The 23702-nt window shown below is 34.6% G+C and overlaps 1 protein-coding gene across 19 annotated transcripts in view; it reads left to right on the top strand.

Annotated features, from left to right (window-relative positions):
- The window catches only part of RALGAPA1 (Ral GTPase activating protein catalytic subunit alpha 1), a 134902-nt gene that overhangs the window by 25335 nt on the left and 85865 nt on the right, over positions 1 to 23702 (top strand). For 14 of the 19 annotated variants that reach the window (XR_012633875.1, XR_012633876.1, XR_012633877.1 and 11 more), the window contains exons 9-17: positions 1271 to 1479; positions 1834 to 2073; positions 4268 to 4459; positions 4958 to 5095; positions 7299 to 7447; positions 8696 to 8825; positions 9580 to 9817; positions 12081 to 12242; positions 17428 to 17568. Coding sequence is in view for 16 of the 19 variants with exons in the window: in XM_074909895.1 (XP_074765996.1) it covers positions 1271 to 1479; positions 1834 to 2073; positions 4268 to 4459; positions 4958 to 5095; positions 7299 to 7447; positions 8696 to 8825; positions 9580 to 9817; positions 12081 to 12242; positions 17428 to 17568 (1599 nt within the window). In the remaining 3 variants the exon portion in view is untranslated. The remainder of the gene's footprint in view (positions 1 to 1270; positions 1480 to 1833; positions 2074 to 4267; positions 4460 to 4957; positions 5096 to 7298; positions 7448 to 8695; positions 8826 to 9579; positions 9818 to 12080; positions 12243 to 17427; positions 17569 to 23702) is intronic. The other 5 variants (XM_074909900.1, XM_074909898.1, XM_074909896.1 and 2 more) reach the window with 1 other exon arrangement.

The following is a 23702-nucleotide window of genomic DNA, read 5'->3' as shown; positions in this document are numbered from 1 at the left end:
CACTTTTTTTCTGAAGCAGGTTCAGGAATACCGATGACACTGTCAGCATCTTTGTCACTAGCATGGTAGCAAACCAGAAGAGCTAAACAGTTCTAAACCATGATTTAGAACATGGGCTGGAGAAAATGGAATTGTAGGTTATAGACCGCAAATAACCCCAGTTCCTGCCAGTTGGTGTGCCTCTGGACATCATTCATTACATTCCCTGCAAGCTAGTACAGAAACCATTGCTACAGAATGATCTTTCAGTTAACTCATAGGAGGGTGTATGTTCCCTCACTCTGGCAGTAAAGTCCAGCAAAATTAGCTACTGCAGGTGTGGCATTAGATGAAGCTGCAAAACTGATGTGGCTTTGGAACAGGACTTCTCTCTGTTCTATTCATCTCTCTCATTGCAGGGCCAGAAGAGGCTGTGTTTATTGCAGCTACTGTTAGAATACAGTTTGGAACTCAAGCTCTCCCATTGTAGCCATGATTAGATGTTGGGATCTGTAACAGTAAAGAACTGATAACCCTTATCACTAATTATATTGCTTTATTGTGGATTGCAGACCAACATAGAGATCTTTCTAGGCATGCATTAGGAAGTGTGATGATCCCCTGCATCTGAACTGCATCTGCTTTTCCCAGTGGGTTTGGTAGTATGAGATAAGTGACATACAGGACACTTAAAAGGCTGTAAAAGTGGTATGAATTACATAAATTGTTGCTTAGTAACTTAACTGTATAGTTCTAAACAATTCTTTAGTATTAAGAAATTTGACAATATCTTAATTCTGTATGAAAATAGTTTTCTTGTATAGACCATATTCTAGTTAACAGTTTCTTCACTACTTCAACTCCTTTGTAGTTTTCAACAAAAATGTGTAGTAGTTTATTGAAGTTTAAATATTGAGTATAGCATGTAGCTTAAAAAAAGCTGAAAGCCATGAAAAGAAATGTGTTTACTTGTTCAGAAAAAAATGAAAGCAAGGATGTAAGGTTATATTAATCACTTTCAGATAAGAAAGGTTTTGCATAGCAGAAACAAGTTGCTGTCTGGACCAACAATATTGTCTTGATCCAGAAGAAAATTACAGCCTTTTGATGTCTTGTAGTGTGGTCTTGAAATTTTCTCTGTTGCACCCATTTAGGCACATCTTGGGATGAGTTGTGCGATAGCAAATATAAAAATGCAATACCAATGTATATTGGTTACGGTTTTAGGATTTCTTTCTTATATAGAGCTTTCTCTCTTCACGTATTTTTAAGGTGTTGTGTTTCCATACAGATATACCACAAATGAGACCAAAGCCACACTATGTAATGGTTAAGAAAGATGCTGAAACCAATGAGGCAATATATTGCACAAAGGAACCTTTTATTAAGGCTCGTGTTATTGTCATTCGATGGTTGGTGTCTTTCTGGCTTGAGCCAAAACCACATACAGGACCTCATATTCCTGGGATGGAAGGTGAAAATGTGCCAAAGAATATTCAGGTAAAACCAAATGTACAAAAAAGTATTTGTTTTCATATTTTTGTCTTAACTGTTATGTCAGCAGTGTGCACTCCTTCCATAATTATAACTAATGAAGAATTAAAGGAATTTCTAAACAAATTTTCTGCTTATGAATTCACTTTAGAATGACCTGCTATGCTTTTTTTTCAAATTCTGCTGTTTTGTTTTTAATCAAACATAAGAAGCCTTGAAATCCCGTGAAACCTATCCTTGATTTTTTTTTTTTTCCTGAATTCTTTGTACTGTTTTAAATTATACTGTTGTATAACTTAAATTGTACTATTCAGTTGTATTAAAAGTGAGCTATGGAATATTCTTGACTTTTCATTTCAGAGAGCAGCTGCTAGCATGGCTTCAAGGGAGGACAGCAAAAATGACAGTACTGATAAACAGGATAGAAATGCAGAGCCAGAACAATCTCATTCTAATACAAGTACTCTAACAGAGAGAGAACCAAGTTCCTCAAGCCTCTGCAGTATTGATGAAGAGCATTTAACTGATATTGAAATTGTCCGGAAAGTCTTTTCTTCTAAAAGAAGCAATGTTAATTTTCTAACTGAGATTTTTCGACAGGTAAAGAACCCTCTTTACAATGCAAGAATCTTGAGTATTTTATTGTAAATGATCCTTATGTCATGTTTTTCTTTCAAGAGTGCTTGCTAAGCAGAAAATTATATAAATGTGATTCTTTTCAGTCATCTTGCCTTTAAAGTTTAAGAATTGAAAAGTTAGAATCCTGTAATATTTTCTGTGTAGAGTATCCCTGGTTTCTGATTTTTCTAATTTTATTTCTTTAATAATAGGTACAACAACATTTAACTTGGATTTTACAGTTCCCCATAGACAGGAACGTTTGATCTTTTTGTACATCAACCCCATATCTATTAGAGCTCACACCCAAGTATATTAAAATAAGCCTTCTGTGGGAGTGTACAGCTGTTAAAGACCTGTTTTAGGCGCTATTGAGTGTCCTTACCTTAATGTTTATCAGAGGATTGGGACTGATGTCTATAGAAAGTAACAGCTTCTGCTTCTGACTTTACTGCAACCAGAAATGTTAGCTGAGGATACTCAAAATAGTGTTTCTCAACTGGAAACAATTAAATTTAAACTGAGAACATATGCCAGAATATGGAGTCTTTATTTATAATGTGAAAATACATAACTGAGTTCAATGTGGGAGAATAAAACAAGATAGACTTTCTTTATACCCTGTGCTATATAGATCAAAAGATGAAGAGATTTTTCTGAATAATTGTAAAGAAAAATATACTGTTTCAATTGAAATGCATTGCAATAATTGCTTTAAACAGCAGAAAACAAAACATTTTAAAACTCTGGTATACCTGGATGAAATGGATATTTTTGAGTGAGTCGAATGTCAGAAGCTTATCTACATCCAACGTGTTGAAGAGCTTGGACACATTACTGAAGGAGATAATGGAATTACCTGAATCCAGCTGTCACTCAAGGGTTTAGAGTCCAAGACATTGAATGTAGAGTCTAAATTATTGATGGTCTGTTTAGAAACCTCCCCCTCCAGTGAAAGGGACAGCAAAAGCAGTTTTCTTTGTTCTTTTCACAAGGCATTCTGTGAGTGATGTAGATTGTTTGGATTTCATATGTAGTTACGAGATCTCATTTAAGTCATTGTTTAGCCAGACATTTTCAGTGTAAGTTCATTTCTAATATGCCAGATGTTTGTAATGTTTCTAAAACAGTGGGGCTAAGTTATTCCAGCCAGGAGGAGTTTCAGTTGTACTGTATTGTGGAAAGATTGTCTGTAGAAAAAAAGCTCTATGCATTTTAGGCTCCAGGGTACAAAACGTGTATATCAGCTTGCAGAAGACTGTTAGACTTAATGAGTGATAGTTTGTCACTGTTGAACTTCTCAGTTGAATTCTGACATACACAGCAAAATTCTTTTTAGTGTGATACTGGTATGAAATGTTTATTTCCAGAGAGGACATACCACTTGTGTCAAGTGGGTAGTCCTTAAAAACATGGGCAATGACTTTTCAACACTCACACCATGGACTCCATAAAACTATGTGTTAGTGTAGTTTATCTGGGTTTTTTAAAAAATACAATTAGGGCATTATGGTCTTTGGTAAATGTATTTATAGTTAGTTAAAACCTGACTAAAGTTAAACGTTTCTGATCTATGACTAGTTGTTACCAGCACACAGATACAGAAAACCTCCTGAAGAGGGCACTGATCAGCCATCACGCTGGCTCAAATGCACGTTTTTTTTAAACGGTAATTCTGAAGTCTTTGTTTTAAGAATACTGTTCTGTAAAATCTTACTTAGCTAAAAATAAAATACATGGCTACTAGTAATGTGTGTTACTTGAATTTTTCTTGGTCATTTAGAACTGGTTTAACTCCACTTTTCCAAATCCTCTGAATGGAAGATGTTTTAATAGAAACTTATGTTTGCTTGTTTTGCATACTGTTGATGAGCGTTTGGGTCTTAATTTCAGCAGGCTAGGTGTTGAGCACATATGCCTGTACGGATTCCTTGGCAATGAAATTTTCAAAGTACTTTCTTGACAGGTTTTCTTCTTAGAACATTTTTTTCATGTTTTCAGTTTACAGTTGAAGAAAGTGAGCAAACATTTCAGTTTAGGAATAATTTAATTGTTAAGATCCTACAGTGGTTGTGGTTTTTTCGCCCGTTATCTCTTAGAACCTGTACAATATAGAGCCCAGTTTGATTTCAAGTACTCTAACTGGTTTTTTGTTCGTTTCTTTTTCTATTCACAGGCATTTCTGTTGCCGATATGTGAAGCAGCTGCCATGAGGAAAGTGGTAAAGGTGTATCAGGAATGGATTCAGCAAGAAGACAAGCCATTATTTATGAAAGAACCTGAGGAAATAATGCAGTGCACAACTGTAGACTGTGATGAAAATGTTGTTGACCACAATTCATCAGAGAAAGCAAAAGAAAGAGAAGAGGTAAAATATCATTGGTTAATATTTCCACATTGTTTTGACATGCTAGTAGGCAGAGAAGTGGCCTCCTCAACATATTATATGTGATTTAATTTGATGTCAGAGCATCTGTTGGGGAAAATCGGTGGTAATTAAACAGTGCATGAATGGTTTACCAATTTGATCCATTAGCTGTAGGTTTTTAATGTGGTTAGTTCCATCTAAAAATTCATATATTTTTATGAACTATTCTCAAGATGTGGATTGTACAGTATGCCAACTGTCAGTTATGTAAAAATTATACAGAAATAAAAGGATGAGGAAAATGGTAGTTGTTTCATCCAGATACTTTAAAATAATTGGTACAAACATCTTAAAATATAGTTATGTCTTTAAGATGCATCTTAAACATCTGTTTATCTTTGTTTCTTATTTAATATCTATTAAATCCTTTTTCCTTTAATATAAAACCAAAATACCTGTCTACAATTCTATGGGATTTTAAGAAAAAGTATTTTTCAGGAAAAAGGGATGAACTCTAGTCATGTTAGAAATTCAAACTGGGCAAGAAATGGCTGTTTTGAAGAGACTTTGCATAAAATGTCCGAAATTGATACTGAAGAGCAAAATGTACGAGCTGGAGTGCAGTCAGTATTGCAGGTATGAAATAAATTTGATATCTAATTCTCATCCTAGTAATAAAGCTCTTGTTATCAGTACATAAAGAATGGTATATAATGCAAATCTCCTGCAAGGGAATCTCATACTCCTTCAAAGCATATCTGAATTCTAAAAGTTATTTTAGATCTAAAAAGTATGATGATAAATAGAAAAATGACAGTGGTTCACTATATCTTTATTGACTTTAAGTAGGACAATGTATACACAAGTGTTGGATGACACAGTAAAAAAATCTTTTAATTTTGCATTTGGACATGCCTTCTGTTCTACACTGTATCACAAAAAAAAAAAAAATCTCATTTGAGTGCCACATCTTCAAATTATTCTTATTAAGTGTTTAATGAGACTACTTAGAAGCTTTTTTCTTTTAAATTGTTAGTCACCACACACAAAATGTCTGAATCGGCAGTTTTGCTAATCTGAATAATAAGGTGTACAGGGATATTTTCTCATCTTTATCTGAATTACAGATTGGATAAGTATGTGAAAAATTTGATCAGACACCACAACTCTCTACTTCAGTGATGTCCTTAAGGAATGGGAATGTTGCAGAAGTTCCCTAACAGAAGATTTCTAACTGCTGCTAGGAAATTTGACAGGGTAGAAATTGTGTTAATTTCAAATGTTCATCAAAATGTTTCACTGAAGTTGAGGATATAGAAAATCAAACACATAACTTGAGGGTCCTTAAAATGCTCTTAAGGTCATATAAAATGTGTACATTTTCTGTATAATATTTGTGTGCACATACAGACTTATTGGTGTGTGTATATGACTCTAGCCTCCATAATATTCTTTTATCCAGAAGAAAATTGATTCTGAAGAAAATAAAATAGACATGCATTTGCCACTCTACAGTGTGCACCTTTACCATGAGTGACCATGCTAATTAGAACTCCTTATTTTTACCACAGCTTGAATAATTTCCTGAATAGGGTTATCAGTTGTTCTGTACACTGTTATATATAGAAATAGACTTTTTAGCTGAGATCACTTTTAAGTTCAAATATGTTAAAATAATTTAAGCTTCATAATCTTTTCATACAATGACTATTTTGAATATGAAGTGTTTCTGAGAGAAGAAAACAGTGAAGTATCTTTATCTGTTTATGATGTATTACCAAGGTTTACACATCTGAGAAGATATGGGAGATTCTTCATACTGAAGTTTTTTAGACAAAGGTTCCTTTGACCAGCAAATAGCTTTTTTTAGCCTGAAATGAGTCAAGACATTGTTCTATCCCAGTACCATGTCTGAATTTGAGAGGTGTCCCAGCCTGGAACCACATTTGACTTTTCCTGTGAAACAAGAATCCAAGACCTCTGTCTTGAGTTTTCTTCACATTTAATTTTTGCATAGACTTATTTCTAGGCACTTAGAGTAGAGTAGGCTCATTAGTTGAGGCAAGTGAATATAAAGCTACATATTAATAGTATTTGATTATTAAAATCCAAAGCTTTCAGCGGAGGGAAATGACAACTGCAGAACCAATGATTTCCTGTGCATATGGATTAAGAAAAACAAATGAAAAGTAATTGGAAATCTAGAGCTCACTGTGATTCAAATACTTCCTAAACTTACATTAAAAATGTAATAATACTTCAGTAATAGCTCCTGTAACTCCTGCAGTTTCCTTGCCAACTTTGTTGTCATCATTTTCATTCTGAAAGCCCTAATTCACTGTCCACTGAAGTCAACCACTTTCCTACTTTTGGTAAGCCTTACTGATCACAGTGGGATGAATGCTTTAGTTTCCCGGAACATAATACAGGCTGTGTCATGCTGAAGCACTCGGTGTATACCAGATTTGTTTCAATTAGTTTAGCTTATGTTATACTAGTCAGCCGCTGGTTTATAGGTGGAACTTCTGTGCAGTGGGCTTCTTTACTGGGACATTTTTGTCCATCATGTTAAAATAATTGTATTGAGTAGTTTGTTGTACCATGTGTCTACGAGAGCAAAAATATACAAATGTATTTTTTAGAAAAAACTGGGGGAAAAAAATCAGTCTTAGTGTTACTGTTGCCTTATCATGATATCAAGATAACATTTAAATATATACTTCTGAGTGCATATGCAGCCTTTTCTGTTAATCATAGATTTTCTGGTTGCTGTCAGCTGAATTGCTTGAAAACATCAATGTGCTTCAAGCTCATAATATAAACTCTTTTCTGCTTACAGGTTTTTATAATAAATTCTTCAAATATATTCTTTCTTGAACCTGCAAATGAAATTAAAGCTCTGCTGGACGAACACACTGATATGTGTAAACGTATTCTTAATATCTACCGTCACATGGTAGTCCAAGTGACTATGGACAAGAAAACATGGTAAAATGCTAATGCTTTTATCTTAGATTATTAGTTCACAAGATAAATGAGAAAATTTACTTGGTAGTAAACACAGTAGAGTGGTGTTGACTGTGTGAACCAATTTCTCTAAATCAGTAAATATATGGACTTTAACATCACAGACAACTTACCACAGGGGAAGAAGTTATCTGCTCTGTTAAAGCCAGTAGTAAGCACCTGGTTAGTTTGATGCAGCTTATCCCTCAGTGAAAAAAGAAGCTAGGATATACAGAATATTGTTAAGAAGCTACTAATGACTTTTTTCCAGGGCATTATGCTCATGTGTCAAAGTGCTAAAATATGAAAACATATATGAAGCTTCACAGCCTTATTCAAAAATAAACAAAAAATCCTCAGATAAGTGTGGATAACTATTATAATCAGATGTGGGTTGCTCTTGATCTGTAATTGTGTAAGGAGTCTGTGTACTGTTTAACTATTTTGTTCCTTTTCAGTGCTTAATGTGCTTAGCCGGTACAAGGGACCCCACTTTCAAATTAATTTCTATTATTTCCCCCTCTCCTTTAAATAACTGTCTCTAATGACATACTATATCACCACCATTCTCCACTGCAAAGAAGCACTAGTAAGGGGAGTTCAAATGACTGATTGTCATGACTTGACTTGCATTCAAGCTGTCACTAGTATTTCCTGAACTCTGGGTAAGAAGAGCTGGCATTACATGTCATGTGAAGGTTGTCTCCTCTTGTGAGGAAATAGTTCAAGGCTAGCCACCAGGAAACTTCAGAGTAGTAATAGAAAACAGATTCCACTAGATTAGTATTTTCTTCCACAGTTTCACACCACTGTAAAGAAGTGACTCTAGTCTGTGATGGCAAAGATTATGCCATGCAAAATAATTGATGAAATATGTTCATGATAATGTAACATTGCCAAAACTTGTCATTCATACAAAAAAAAGATAAAAGCTTGGATTGGATATCTAATTAAAACTTTGCCTGTAATTTCAGGCCATTGAAGGTGATAGCACTTGAATGATGTGACAGAAAATGTTATAGAGTGACAGGGATTCATTCCTCACTCTCAAGTGTGAAAAGAAGGTTGGAGTAATTTCTTTTCAAGAACCAAGTTAGGCTGTTTGTAATCACAGTGTCCTATCTGGAATGTGTTTGAGCAAATAAAGCTTGGTTATTCTCTTTAAAAGTATCCTGCTATATACAGAAGTATAACAAAATGGTAACTCTAAGTTTAACAATTGTTTTGCAGGGAACAGATGCTACTTGTGCTGCTCAGGGTTACGGAATCTGTGCTGAAAATACCACCCCAAACTTTCTTGCAATATCAAGGAAGAAAAAACTCCACTTTAGCTGGAAGACTTGCAGGACCTCTTTTCCAGGCAATTAAACATAAATTCACTTTAATTCTGCTAATTTTGAGCAATAGATTAGATGCAATAACCACTGTTGGCTGATTTGTCATCTTAAATCATTGATCATGTTACCCAGATAACCTGAATGGTTTGGGTTAAAGGACTGGCTACATTTGTTACTTTCTGCCCTATATTTAATGACACAATGACAGTGGTTTTTGTGGTACTGTGAAATTAAAAAGCTGCTGTCCTTTAGTTGAGATAACTGGCAATGGGTGCAGTTTTAGCCTGCTTCCATTGCAAAATCAGCTCAAGTTGGCACAAAATCTTCTGTGTCATCCATGCCTAAGCAACTGATTTTTTTATTCCTTACCATAAGGGATAGCAGATCCTTTCAAAGTTTATAGTTGCAGAAAGCTGTTGTGGTGGCTTTTTTGTCAATAAGATCTATAAAGTCTCTAGATCCTGTAGTAGGTAAAAAAGGAATACACAAGATGCAAATGTGATGTGAACTAATTGAGAACAGTATTACAAAACTCTGGCAAAACTTGTAAGAAAGATCTTTCATGAGTCAAATAAGTTGTTCCTGTATCTAAGTCAGAAGTCCATGTTTACATAACACTTGATAATTCATGAAAAGTCTGTGTGTTCTGGTGAGGAAAAGAATGTCAGCGACTATACAGAAATTTCTGTGTCAGTTAGAAGCTTCCTTTTAAGCAGTAACATTTGAATGTTGTCATCTTATGTTCAGAGCACAACTTTTCTCACTTTATTCTTTTAGACTCTTATAGTAGCTTGGATCAAAGCAAATTTAAATGTGTACATCTCTCGAGAACTTTGGGATGACTTGCTGTCTGTAATGTCATCACTGACATATTGGGAAGAGCTGGCCACTGAGTGGTCACTGACAATGGAGACACTAACTAAAGTATTAGCTAGAAACTTGTATAGCCTGGACCTCAGCGACCTGCCACTGGATAAATTAAGTGAGCAGAAGCAGAAAAAACACAAAGGAAAAGGTAAGACAACACTGTATACACATCATCTGAATTTGAGCTGGGGTAATAAGATGGTAGGCACAGCATAATTTTGGTGTAACCTTTTTAGTATACCTAAGTAGGCATTTCTATCACCTGAAATAACCCAGTTTCTTTAAGATAAGGCTGCTTTTCAGAACCACCACAAAATCCTCATGTTAAGATTCAGTCCCACAAATAGGCGCATATGGAATGTAGTTCTTAAAGGTGTGTTGAATTTAACCTAAAATGTTACACTGTAGTGGGTTGCACTTTTCTTCTTTTATCAAAGCAATTAAGTTACTTGAGTCCCGGTCTTAACTTCTTGAAAGTAACAAAGATTATATATCTGCTAAAAATTAGCTAGCTAGCAAGGGGCTGTTGCAAGAACAATTGGAGTATTGATCCTGAAATCCAGTGAATGTTGTTTAAAGATGAAATGTAAGATGAACATAGTTTTGTTTGGGTACTAATTCATTACTAAGCCATGGTGAAGACGGGTTTTGTTGAAGTGACCTTGTTGGACATTTTAAGAGAAAGGATACTTTTAATAATCCATATGAATGGTACCAGTTTTTACACTGATTTGAAAACAATGTAGGAGATACTTTGTAGAACATAATATGGGGAGAGGAGGTGGCTACTTGCTTATAATGGTACAATTCTGGAATCTGTAAGGGACAGGAAGTCTCTGTCCTCCTGGATAGAGGGGGCTGGATTGAGAGTTGCAAAACCTCAATTCTCTTCCCAGATCGGAGATGTGATTTTCTGCATGTGGCTATGAGCAATCACTTCTGTCTTTGTTTCCACTTCTGTAAAACACAGGTAACGGTACTGTTCTCCTTTAAAAAGTGCTTTGAGATCTAATAGTGAGAGGCAGGGTTATATTTAGGGTGAGTAATAAGTAGAAAGGTATATTTTTAATCTACCTTTTAATCTCTCCGTGTCTGATTGATGTAGTTCTCCAGTCAAACCTGTGGGTTTGATACCAATATCCAAGTGTTTGTCAGTGAGAAATAATTTATGTGGATTCCCTCTCATAAGGAAGATTTTCCTGTAGGCTGTTTTTGATAAAAGCATTTCACGTGCTTCCGTATTTTTCATCTTGGGCAGAGGCATTATTCACACTTTTGTTTTGTTCTTCTGGTGTGTGACAACTGAACGGAAATACATTTCTCTGTGGTTGATCCTGAGAGGTTGTTGCAGACCATGCCTTCTGGTTTTCCTATACTATGCTATATAGCTTTTGTCTTTTTCTTATGTGGAATAAGAATGTGTATAGTTATTTGACCATAGGCTTAAAAAACATTTTAGATCATCTGTATCACCCTTACAGAGCCACAATAGAAGAGTTTATGTTAGCCTTCAGTAATAGAGTTCCACCAGAGAAAGCTTCCATTGTTAAATGTGAGTTAGAATTAAATCCAATTTTGGAAGTAATAAATATTATACAATTTATGCCAAATTTCTTTGGCCCTGTTCATCTGCTAATAATAATGAACATGTAATACTAGGGCTTACTTTCCAAGAAGATGATCTTTTATTTATTGTAATTTATCAAGTATTATTTTGGATTACGAGTTCAATGTGGATAAGGAAATACATTGCAAATATTCTTTAGTTCACCTTTTTTTACATACAGTTGGTTCTGGTAGCTCCTCATATGAGTTTTATTTACTTCAATATAAATGTCAAATCTGAATTTGTTCCATCTTTTCTCAGTCTTAGTATAGTATTTTTATACTACAGAATTTCCAAAGAGCCTTGTTCTTTGAGCCCATCATCCCATTTTTTTTTTCATTTTGTGTTATAATATTTTATCACCTTTATTTCATGCTCATCAAATGTCACAAAATTATTTGGAAAAAACCTACAATATTAATGGTCTGTAACTTATGATTTTGTTTGTAATGTATAATAGGAACAGCAAAGGAAAATCTTTGATCATTACACATTTTATCAGGCTACAACCTTTATAAAACCTGTTTTCTTGTGGTTTTGCACTTAATTGGTCAGAAAAGAAAACCACAATAGTTTAATAGTGCCAATGCTTCTGATAAAGTTTCAGTATTCCTCAGTGTCAGTGCTAGCTGAGTGGGTTTATATGTTTAAAAACCAGTAATGAGCTGTTTAGATTTTGCAGTCATGCTTGCTTTGATAACATAATTTATTCTATCCAGCTTTAAAACTCTTTGAAGGAACACAACTACAAATATCTGGTGATACCAGAGTAGAAGTGATTAGATCTGCAATTCTGTTTTTACAGGAGTTGGGCATGAATTCCCAAAATCTTCCGTTGATAAGTCCTTTTCTAGAGGCTGGAGTCGTGATCAGCCTGGACAAGCCCCAATGAGACAACGCAGTGCTACAACCACTGGCTCTCCAGGAACAGAAAAGGCAAGAAGCATAGTACGGCAGAAAACAGTTGGTATGTATCTGTAAAAGCTGATACAAGTGACATTTGAGAAAGGACAAGGAATTAATAACTGATTTTTATAGCAACGTGGATAACTTCTGTCCACAAAGTATATGATCTATAATAGTTAAATGTGTGAATTATGCAGCCTTATGTGCTTTGAGTGTAGCTGAATAGCTTGTAGTTACTAGAATTACAGTTACTGCAAATTAAAGTAATGCAGTTGATGTATTAATTCTTAATGAGTTTGATCACATGTTTAACCTGGATTGGAAAAACAATACTGTTATATGTATATGAAAGAGAAAAAAGCTGGAATGGCTTGGGCAATGGTGTGGATAGGTGGATAATAGAAGGCTTTTTAAGTGTGTGTTTTCATGAACTGTGCACAAAACAAGTTGAGTATTTTCCAACTGTGCAAAGTGAGAGAAATATGTATGTCTGCATAGTTTATAAAATGCGTTGTCTTTTACTAAACCCTGAATCTTGCATTTTTGAAAGATACGCACAGATGTGTGCAATTCTCCATTTCTGAAGTCATCTGTTTCTCAACTTCATTACTTGCAGATGCTCTTTCCTGTGTTATAAATGAGTGATGCTAAACTGCTTTAGGTGGATTTCTCAAAAGAAGACTCATGCGTTCATATGATTTTCTTAGAATATCTTGATGTGAACTGGACTACAAATTTCTTTTAGTCCGTTGTCTCATCTTGGTGATCTTAGTGCTATCCATTATGTGAAGGAAAATTAAGCTGATTTTACTTTTTTATTTAAATGAAGAACCTTTTGAGAAGTATCTCTTGCTATTTTACTATCTCTGTAGTAGTAGTAACTTCGGTTATTGTGTGTTGTTGCTTCACTGATACTTCTTGGACACAGGTACATTCTGACACAGTTTAGAAATTGGGATGCATACTGGCAGTCGAATATATAATTATGTTAGCTTATCAGAAATTAGTATTTTCTTTCTTTTTCCAAAAATATTTACTTTTTTTTTTTAAGTCACAGAGGTATTTAGCCAAAGTTTTTATTTGAATGTCCTTCAAAATTCTTCATTTAAATTTTTTTTTCTCGTAAGGCTTTTGTTGGTGTGGGAGAGTGAATTGTTCTGTAAGCAGTGTAGACATGAGAGAAAAGTCACTGTGTTAAAATTTCCTGTCTTTTTCATGCATTCAATTGCTACACAGCTTTTCCTGCATCTCATGCTGACAGCACCTATTTTGACTAAAGTTTTTCTTATGGATCACAGATACTTTAAATGTAATTTCTGCTTCTCTGTAGATAGTCTGTGATGAACTGTTGTGGTGTTTTTGTTTTAAATCTTAATTGTCTTAACAAGGTAAAGCTCATGTTAAAATTTCTCCCTCCCAAATTGTTAATATTTCAGATATTCTGTCAGAAGATTATATTGTTTGGTCAATTTATTAATGATTTTGTTTTGCTCCTATTTGAAAGATGGCTATTTATATGATGTTAGCCCTAAAATGACTGAAATTTATTCTAATCAAGCTATATATTGACCTGGTTAGCTGCAAACTAATCTGATTTTAGTTTCATTGTACTTTAGCTTCCATGGTTTTGTTCCTTTCCTTCAATTATCTTACATATTTGATATTAATAAGCTGAGTTTGTATTACTATAACCAGTTAAAATTTCAGCTCTATCCATATTGTAGAATACCATTTGTGGACAAGCATCACAGGATTAGGATGATTTTAAAAGATGAAAAGCCCCAAAAGAGTTGCCAGAGCCAGAATCCCAAACTCTTCAGGTTTTTTAAATGTTAATGAAGAATATATTACAAAAGCATGTGTCCTGTCTGCAAACAGTTCCTTGTTATTGTCTCTTGGGTCTGCTAAGAGAGCTGTTTGGATGCTTCTTAATCTGTGCCAGTAAACACAGGGTCACATAATAAAAAGAACTGGTTTACAGTCACAATAAGTAAAATTTTCTAAAGAACATTTTGCTGGTCAGATCTTCTCCTTCAATTTAACATTAGCTCTACAAGATAATTCTGGAATTGAGTCAGACCTCAGATATGTTGCATGATATCTGATATGTAGTATATTTCCTCTGATTGTGAGCAATATACTCTATATCTGGGTAGGGGGGATATGCATGTTGAATATTTTATGGTAAGAAAAAGCTGGGGTTTCTTTTTCACCTGTTTTATGTTGTACACATTTTGTGTACATCTGTGCACCTCTATTTTTTGAGCCATCCTCATGCCAGCACACATTTATTGCTGCACCAAATTTATGTGTGTGTGTAACTCAAATAAAAATCATAGCTTTTCTGATATGCGGTGTGTACATTTTTAGCCTGAACTTATGTAAAGTAATTTTTGGAAAAGGGCCTTTAAACATGATATGCATATGGGTTGAAAAATCTTCTGTAGGGCTAGACACAGAATTTGTGGTTTAGACGGCAGATTCTAGTCTTATAAAAATATTGGATCAGAGAGAATTTACTTTACCTATTGTTCTGCTTTTGTCTATAGACAACAGTGGAAGGTTATAAACTGTCAAATATCTAGTCCACGTTCTGGTATTAAGTCTGCCTCAACTACTTAATTGAATGGGACACATCTTATTTAAAATAATAATTCACTGAGATCACATTTTCCTTTTACAGCATCTCAAAGTTAATTTTGCTTTCAATAATAATAAACTGTAATTTTTCCTTCAGAAGATTCTGTTACCTTCCAAATTTTAATTGGGTTGTTCTGACCCCCCTTGCTAGTATCAATGTAATATGGTGGAAAAGATCCAGTCAATTTACAAAGGATACTTTATGTTAAGATTTGTAAATAAGACAGTATCTAAACTTAGAAGCTTGGTTTATTTAGAATCATAGAATCATTTAGGCTGGAAAATACCCTTAAGCTTTACTACGTAGCTTGTTACTTTTTCTCTTGCCTACATTTGATTTAAGATGCACAGTGATGAATGTAACACATCTAACTATCACTGTATCCTGAATTTTTTAATTGTATCTCTTAAAAAGAGATGTTAAAGCCTTACACATAACTGCCTTTTTAAAAAAAAAAAACTAAACAGTTTCTGTCTTTGAAGTGCTGAGGCTTGGACAACAGGCCCAAACCGGAGTTGACCTGTAGATTATTGTACTAAGTTATAACAAGCCACTTACGCTGATGTAGAAGGTGCTAAAGCGTTAAAATACTGAAGCCTTAACAACGGGCCCTGAGCCGAAGCTGCTAACTTAGCATGTAGTCATTAACAAAAATGTAAACTCACTAGTGAAAGATGCAGCTTAGACAGAATATGATCAGTAGTGAGGATGAAGTGCTGAGAGAATGTGTCCAACTTTCCTTTCCCAGCTTTGTTCAAGGTTGAGTACCCAAGTATTTGGCCGTGTTGGAAACTCCCTTGGTTTCCCCCCTGCCTTGAGCCCTGGCCAGGCTTTGGGTAGAATCCAACAAGAGAATGAAACCAGATATTTTCCGCTCAAAACAAAGGTGCCAGCTATTCTGGCTTGCTGATTTTTGGTATATAAGGCTGGACCCTCGTGCTGCCGACTTTGGCAGCCTCACCTACGGGTGGACACATCATGTAGGACTTCCCACTTGCCGGGACAGGCTCTCCAGTGACTGCAGGTCTGGGTGTTGGTAACGTGTGCGAGTGGTGAGGGATCTTTCTTAATCACACTTCTCTCTCTCATGTAGTAATGATTTGATGCATTACCCTGTATTTTCTGATTTGTTGCTTTAGGTGCATTATTCTGCATTTTCTTACTGCATGTTTTCTGTATTACTCTGTTACATTATTTAGTTGCCACCAGTAAAATGCACCTACTCTTCACTCTGGTGTCTGAGTTTAATTGGTATCCTTAATCAGCAAAACAGTCTTACAAACTGTTTAAGAGAGAATGGCTTCAGTCTTAAAACATCTCTTTCTGAACTGTTTTTTCAAACTGATGTTAAGACTTCACTTAAGTCATGCTGCATTTGTCAAATGTGTTTTCTGCTCTATGTACATTGACCTACCCAAGTTATCTGCATGTTGCTATTGTGGACAATTCTTTAACCTGATTTAGAAGTGTGATGTGCTCAACTTTCACTGCACTTCTGATTCCCATACAGATCAGGAGCACTAAGATTCTGAGTCTATATTCCATGTTGTTTTGAAAGCATATGTAGAAAAGTTCAAAGACTGATTAAATATTGTATTGACAGTACTTATGTAAGATGTACTGAAGTTTCCTTAAAAGACGTTTATCAGCAACCATTTTAAAACAAGTTACCAAGTTTGCAAAAGTTTGAAAGGGAAGCTGCTTGAAACAATGAATATTGCTTTTTGAAGAACTTCAAGTGTATTTTGAGACTGAATGCAGTGTTGCTTCTTGCTATGTCTTACCCTGGCAAAGGAAAACATGTCACAAAGAATCATTTTAATTCTGTTAGAAAAGCTGCAGATACAACTTTGATCCTGATGCCACAATTCTTACGTAAGTTTTCCATTCTGTAGGACTGTGGGCAGGATGTGAAACATGAAAAGGTGAATTAGGATCAATTTACCAAGATTTATCCAGTATCAATTAAAAGCCAGATCCTATGCATAAGAAACAATATAATGCTTTTTGTTGTCAAAACATTTCACTTCAGTCACTTCATTTTTAATGTGGAACTATAACAAGTTGTATTACAAATTTCTCCACACAGAACTGGTCATTTTCTGCTTATGCTTTTGAATCTCTTTTGGAGAATCATGAATTCAAGAGTATGGGTATGTGTAAAACTCAGAGATGCTTTTTCAGGAGTAAACCAAAGGAAACTAGAAAAATGCAAATGTAGTGTAAGTTACTTTTTCTGTTAAAAAATTTCAAGTTCTGAGTGCTTGTCGAGTAACTTTAACTTTGATTTTTCAACCCCTGATGCAATGGGAAAAAAGTGTTAATTAGTTTCTTGATTTTGAATGCAAAATCTCTGTAATCGTCATAATAAAGGCATTGTTGCTGCTTTACATAAAAGTTAAAAACTCAAAATGTCTTATGTGTCCACTGATTTTTTTCTTTCTTACAGCTCTGCCAATATCTGCTGTGCTGAAATGTTTTAATTTTTGAATTTTCTTCCTTTTTATCTTTGTTTTCTCTGTTGCTGCTTTTTCTGTGACACAAGCCTTTCATTATAGTCACTCTTCTTTTTTCCTTCCCCACTTCTTTCTTTTCCTTTTTAAAGCCATGAGAAGCCGATCCATTGGTGAATGTGCTCTGCCATCGGCCTATATACGCAGTGCTAAAAGTGCTCCTGTTCTGATCCATACTTCCAAACCCTTCTTGCCTGATATTGTTCTCACTCCCCTTTCTGATGAGCTTTCAGGTAGTGCCACCTCTGCTAATTTCTGCACCCCCTTTATCACTTTTTTAAACCTTCTGCTTTCAAATTCTGCTAAATCATTAAATTTTTCAAAGTAAAAATACTTGGGGGATGGGGGGAGAGGGGAAGAGATTAAGAATGAATATTTTGAGTTATCTAAAATACCATGCTATTTTGCAATTCATTCTGGAACTGTTAGAAGTTAGTGCTGTGCCAATGTTTACTATCATAAACATGAAAATTAGAGAAATCTCTTGCTTTTTCAATTTATTGGTAAGTGGTAATATAGCATCTGTCTACCAGAGAGTACAACTACTCTAAAATTTTTATTTGTGATGAGTGAGGGAAGGAAAGGAAGAACAAAATTTTACTTCGTTTTACCATTTACATCTTTCTACGTAAATTTCTGAATTCAGTGTCATTAAATGCTGTTTGGACAACCATGATAATGATATACTTTAGCTCCCATGAAAAAAGACTCTCTGAAGTATATGGTATCGTATAATACACTTTACAGTAAGCCTGTTTTTCATTAATATATAAAAACATTTTAAAAATCTATAAAGTTTGGAATTTTGAAGTGCTGTATTTTGGTGGTGTCTTCCAAATGATCCATTTTTTACAGAGTTGTAGTTTTCCTCAGCATTTGGTCCAACAGGGTGGTTGGCTAGAAGCTTGACAGTAGCTTTCTTTGGATAATTGTCTTTGAACAAATAGATTCAATAATTAGAATTAGCACAGATTTTTTAAAATGCATCCATGAAAGTTTACAGATTTTTTTTTTCATGTGCTCTGCTATTACACAGGTGTAAATTAGTGTGTTAAGGCTGACAATTGTATTATGCCTTTGTCTCAATGACTGAAAAAAAGAGAAAGCATAGTGAGAAGACAATATATATAGTCAAAACTGTGTACAAATATAAGGACTTAATGGCACTGATTTTTTAATGGAAGATACGTTCTTTTTTTATCTTTTCTGACCCTCTGCCTGTCTTTGCTACCCAAGAAGTACCAAGAACTGTATTTTTATAATTGTATTTTCTTATGTGTCCAAAATTAAGTCTTCTTGTTATGAAACAGAAACTTGGTGTTTTAGTATTCAATCTGAAAACATACAGAATCAGGAAAGTTCAACAAACTCACCCTAGAGATGCCAGACTTTCACAATGAAAAATTATAAAGTATTTGAATGCAAATCTTGACAACACAATGAATAATAAAATACAAATTCTATGTAATAAAATAATATATGAATGCAAAAGATACATCTCTTCTGAGATATAAATTATTAGAACTTAGAAGGTAGGGCTTTTTATAGGAAAAATACATGAACAACGCATTAGAAATAGATCTTACCTGGCCATAACATAGTTGGAAATAGTCAGTTCTTCATGAAGATCTTAAGAGCACCTGCAGAAGGGAATGAGCTTTCACAGTGAACTATTATTTTGTCATGTAGTCATTTATACTTAATTATCCTGCTTAAAGAAGGCAAAAATGCTTTTGCAGTCAATTTTACCATCCATATTTCTGAAAAGTCCTGGCTTGCATCTTTCCTCTAATGTGTCCCAAACCTGATGGCTGTCTTGCTATTATGCTTTCTGTTGATATCCCATACCAAAAACTGCATGACTAACATAATTCTTAAAAGTGAAATAATTTTACAGACCTTTGCACTTCGAGCGTAGAAAATGTCCTAAGCGCTTCTTGGTTTTGGTGTCTTCTCAAACAGATAGGTGTTGAAGGTGATAGCTTATGATGGGCCCAAGAATCTTGAACATTGCCTTGAAAAAGCTCTAGTGAAGAAAGCAAGCTGTTAGAGTGTTGATAGGGAAATAGCAGAGTAAAGGAGAAACTATCCACTGGATCAGGGTGCACTTCGCGTTTTTAATTTTCTGCACTTTTTATTGCTCTGTCTCTTTTTTTTTTTTAAACATGGAGTGTTATAATTTCCCTTGCCTTTTCCTCTTACAGTAAATACATTCTTTTCTAGAAGCCGCTTGAGTCCAGGTGTACAACATGTAATTTGGGAAGTAATCAAATTTTTTCTGTCATAAGCGTGCTTTAGGTAATGAATGATATTTAGCTAGCTGTGACAGCCCTTCCTCTTATTTCACAATTATATGAACATCCCTGTTACTCAGACTGACTTTTGGATTCAACACAGCTCGAAGGAGAGGCTATTTCAAATGATGCCAAAAGAATAGGATGTCCTAATCTTAGGTTTTCTGAAGTAGTATTCAGCTTCTTTTTAGCTGTGAAACTCCTCATTGAAAGTGACTCACTGAACACTGGTGAATTTTGATGGGTAGTCCAAAAGAAAGCAGTTATGCCAAAACCTTTGTCTATACAGTACAGTATATTAATTTTCAAGAGTAAGGCAGAACACCTCACTATAATTTGTTATTTAGTGAGACATAATTCTTCTGCTTGAAGATCAGTCAGTAGGTTAACAAAATTTATTGTAAGAGCTCAATATTGACATCTAGTCATCTACCGTCATAGAGAATGCTGTTCCTAAGATTGTAATTCCTTCATGTAGTTTCTTAGTTGTGCTGTATTTCCATGTGCAGAATATTTGAAACTTTTCAGATAGGATCCAGAAATTGGAAGAGGAGATTTATACTTCAAGATGTTTAACTAAACAGTAAAGTTATTTGGTATAGTGCAATTGTTGCAAATCTGCAATATTTCTAAAAAGAACTTTTCTTTTAACCTGTTAGAATCATTCACAGAATAACTAGCAAAATAACCATTAATTCCCGGAACTGTTGAGGTACAAGACCACTTGTGAAAAAAAATGTCAGTGAGATGTAGGCAAGATTCCCGGAAGCAGTGGACCACAATGGCAGACTAATGAATTGCAGGTGACAGATTTTTCCATATCCACTGGGACTAAAAGAATCAAAGAAAGCATTAACATAAAAGGGAGACATATATTATGCCTTTACAGCCTTTCTCCCTAATCAGTAAGTAATCATTAAGATGAAATATAAAGAAATCATATTTGTAATTTCAATACAATTGTAATTAATCTTTATTCCCAGAAACTCACAGAAGGAGAATCTAAATGAAAGCTGAGAAGCAAAACATGGTATTTTTCTCCACTTTATGAACTAACTTTCCATGATAAAATATAATCATGTCCCATCATTATATGGGAGTCTTCTACTTGCACTCGTGTGGTCTTGCCAGAATGTGTCTCTCCATGAGTTTGTATTTTAGCCTATCTGTCTCACACTTGATGCTGAAAAGCTACGTTTCTGCCTTCTAGCAGAAAAAGCAGAGGTAAGGTTGATTTAAGGGAAGTTGTGATTGGGTGAGATTTCTAGAACTACCAATTTCAATCTCTTCCTCGCTGTAACTTGTTAGGAACCAGGACAGCGTTTTTCCTAGGTACATGCACTGTGTCAGATACACAGCCTTATGGTGTACAATTGCAATGTAGTTAGTGTAAACTCCTTAGGGATTGATGGTATCCCAGTTTCACTGTATACCTGTGTGCAAGGGTGAGCCCTGGTTGTGAAGGAGCTGTTCATTTGGTTTTTTTAAACATTGTCTGTATTTTCAGTGCTGATATTGCAACAGTATATTTTTTATTTCCTTAATCTATTCCTCTGTTCTACAAAAAAGAAATCTCTATTGGCACAAGCACTACATACTTGTTTGAAAATGTTTGTGTACTTGTATGTGCTAATCATGTGTACATAGGCACCTAAAATTAATACTGGCTCAACACTGAAATAAATCTAACTGAATTTATTTCAATTTGTGGAGCTGCTTGGCATGCATTCGGAGTTCTCCATCCAGTAATTTTAACATCCTAGAAAATCATAAACGCTGCATGCATGCACAGTATGCAATCCTCAGGCTGCTGCTTTAGATAAGACTGAGTTTATGAAAGACATGAAAGATGCATATTGAGGGCTCAAGATGAGATCAGTATATCATAGTTACATATATTAATTATATATTAATCTCATATATATCACTATTGTACATATTTTTGACCGAATCCTGTGGTCCTTTCTTTGCAGCTGTAAGAAATAGCTTTGAGTATATAAACATAATTTGTGTTAATCTCTGCCTAAGTCAACAGAGAGTTTGAAATAATGGTTACAAATAGAGAGAGACACCATTCATTTCAGAGGATGTTCATTCATATAGTTAGTAATAAGTGAACAAGACCAGTGATGAGAAATTTGTTGCTTATCAAAGCTGGAAAGAGAGGAAGGGGATAATAAATTGTGCTGTATACGATGAATTTCCATTCATGTTTATTTTCTGAAATAGCTTGGATGTCTACTCTTTTTCCAATATAAACCTCTCTATTTCTTGTCTAATCGCTTCTTTACAGTTCAGTAAACTTCGTATCAGGTCAGATTTTAATTTTCAAATTTTAATTTCTCTGAAAAATTGAGCATGGAAATCCACTTTTCATATTCTTCCAACACATACATTTAGTTAAATAGAGATGTATCTCATTCCTCCAGATTATATGCTTTGCTTAGAAGGAAAATATGAGAAAATCCAGCTCCAACAATCTCAGAAACGTATGAGCACTTTAAAACAAGTTTTTAAGGTGACTTCAGATTATCATTATTAAATATTACTGAAATAGATATAGAGATCCATGAAGTAATAATTTGAAATATTTTTAAATTAATTCAACATTGTTCAACATAGTTTATTTTGGCATCAGCTTTAGGGGAGGAAAAGGGGCTTAAATTATGTGCTGATTTTAAGTAAAATCACCACTGCAGTCCTGAAGATAAATCCTCTAGATAGAACCACAAGGTAAGTCAGTTTATTGTGGCAAGTAACTCGTGTTGGTGTTGGTGTTGTTTTTCCTGGATTTAAAAGCATAACTACAATTGTTTAACTGGTAGATAGTAAAAAGTAAATCTGAGGAATAAAGAATTCTATAAAAAAACAAAACCAACAAAAAATGAGAACGTTGAGAAAGCTGTTTCTACCTTACTGTTCAAGTTCCTATCCCATAAAAAGACTGCAAGGGCAGTGTCAGTTCTTACGATTAGTTGAATTGTCTGTAAGAGATACTTAGTCTTCCTACACTGGTGGTTTGATAGTATGTAATGTTCCTATAACATTATCAGGAAATCTGAGGAGGAGCATGAAAGTTCTTTATTTTGATGTATGATGTGAAGTGGACTGAAGATACTTCTGTACAATTCCTAGGTGATCCATGTTGGAACTGCAGCTTTCATTAGAGTTAACTATGATTTGTACTGATGCTGACATATTAGCAGTCTAAACAGAGACAAGGAATCACTAATTTAAATGGTCACAACAAACGTTCTGGTCTTTCCATATACAAAAGTGGTTTTGCTCTAATGTTAACTGTTGTGAAGCTACAGGATGTTTTTCAGTACTGGAGTTCTTAATTTGGACAGTATCATGAATGTTGCATTTGCATGTGTAAAGCTGGAAGAGGGGGAGGTAAGCCTTCATCAAATATGTAGTTTGTCATTTTGAAGATGAGAGACAAAACATCCTTCTAGGGGAAAAGGGTATAATTTTTAAGTTATCTGTTATGTACAGTCATCTATTCTGTATAGGGCCAGCACTTTCCTGTCATTTAAAAGCCTTAGTCTTTAGATATATAGTATATTACACATGCCATTATTTTCATAATCATATGATAGTATTCTTTATTCAGTAATTTATATATATTCATACAAGTTATGAAAAAGTAATAGTTTTCCACTTCAATAGACATTTCTAATTTTCCAGAAAGCTTACTTGTTCTCTTTGGAGTTGTGCATTTTTCTGAAGATGTAAATTCCATGAAGGGTACTACTGTTAAGCTAATCTGTATTCCAGGTAACCATTTCCTGAACAAGCTAGCTGGAATAATACTGGTTGAATTATTGAACTTATTGGCACAGCCCTAGCTTTAACTGTATTTCCAAACGTTCCATGGTCTCACTGTTTGTTCTCATGCATGTTAACATATAAAACTGTGTTCTGATGGTCTAACTCATTTATACTGCATTCTGTACTGGATACTATGTGCGTGTGTTTTTAACACTAGTACTGGAAAAAGTATTTTTGTTGTACTTAAGAAAACAAGGCTCTGGACTTTCCCGGCTTTTAAAATCACATAATTAGGATGT

Source organism: Athene noctua, chromosome 6 (genome assembly GCF_965140245.1).
Source record: "Athene noctua chromosome 6, bAthNoc1.hap1.1, whole genome shotgun sequence".
In the NCBI taxonomy this organism is placed as follows: Eukaryota; Metazoa; Chordata; class Aves; order Strigiformes; family Strigidae; genus Athene; species Athene noctua.
The sequence above is the reverse complement of the archived record's forward strand: the minus strand, read 5'-3'. Positions and strand labels throughout refer to the sequence as shown.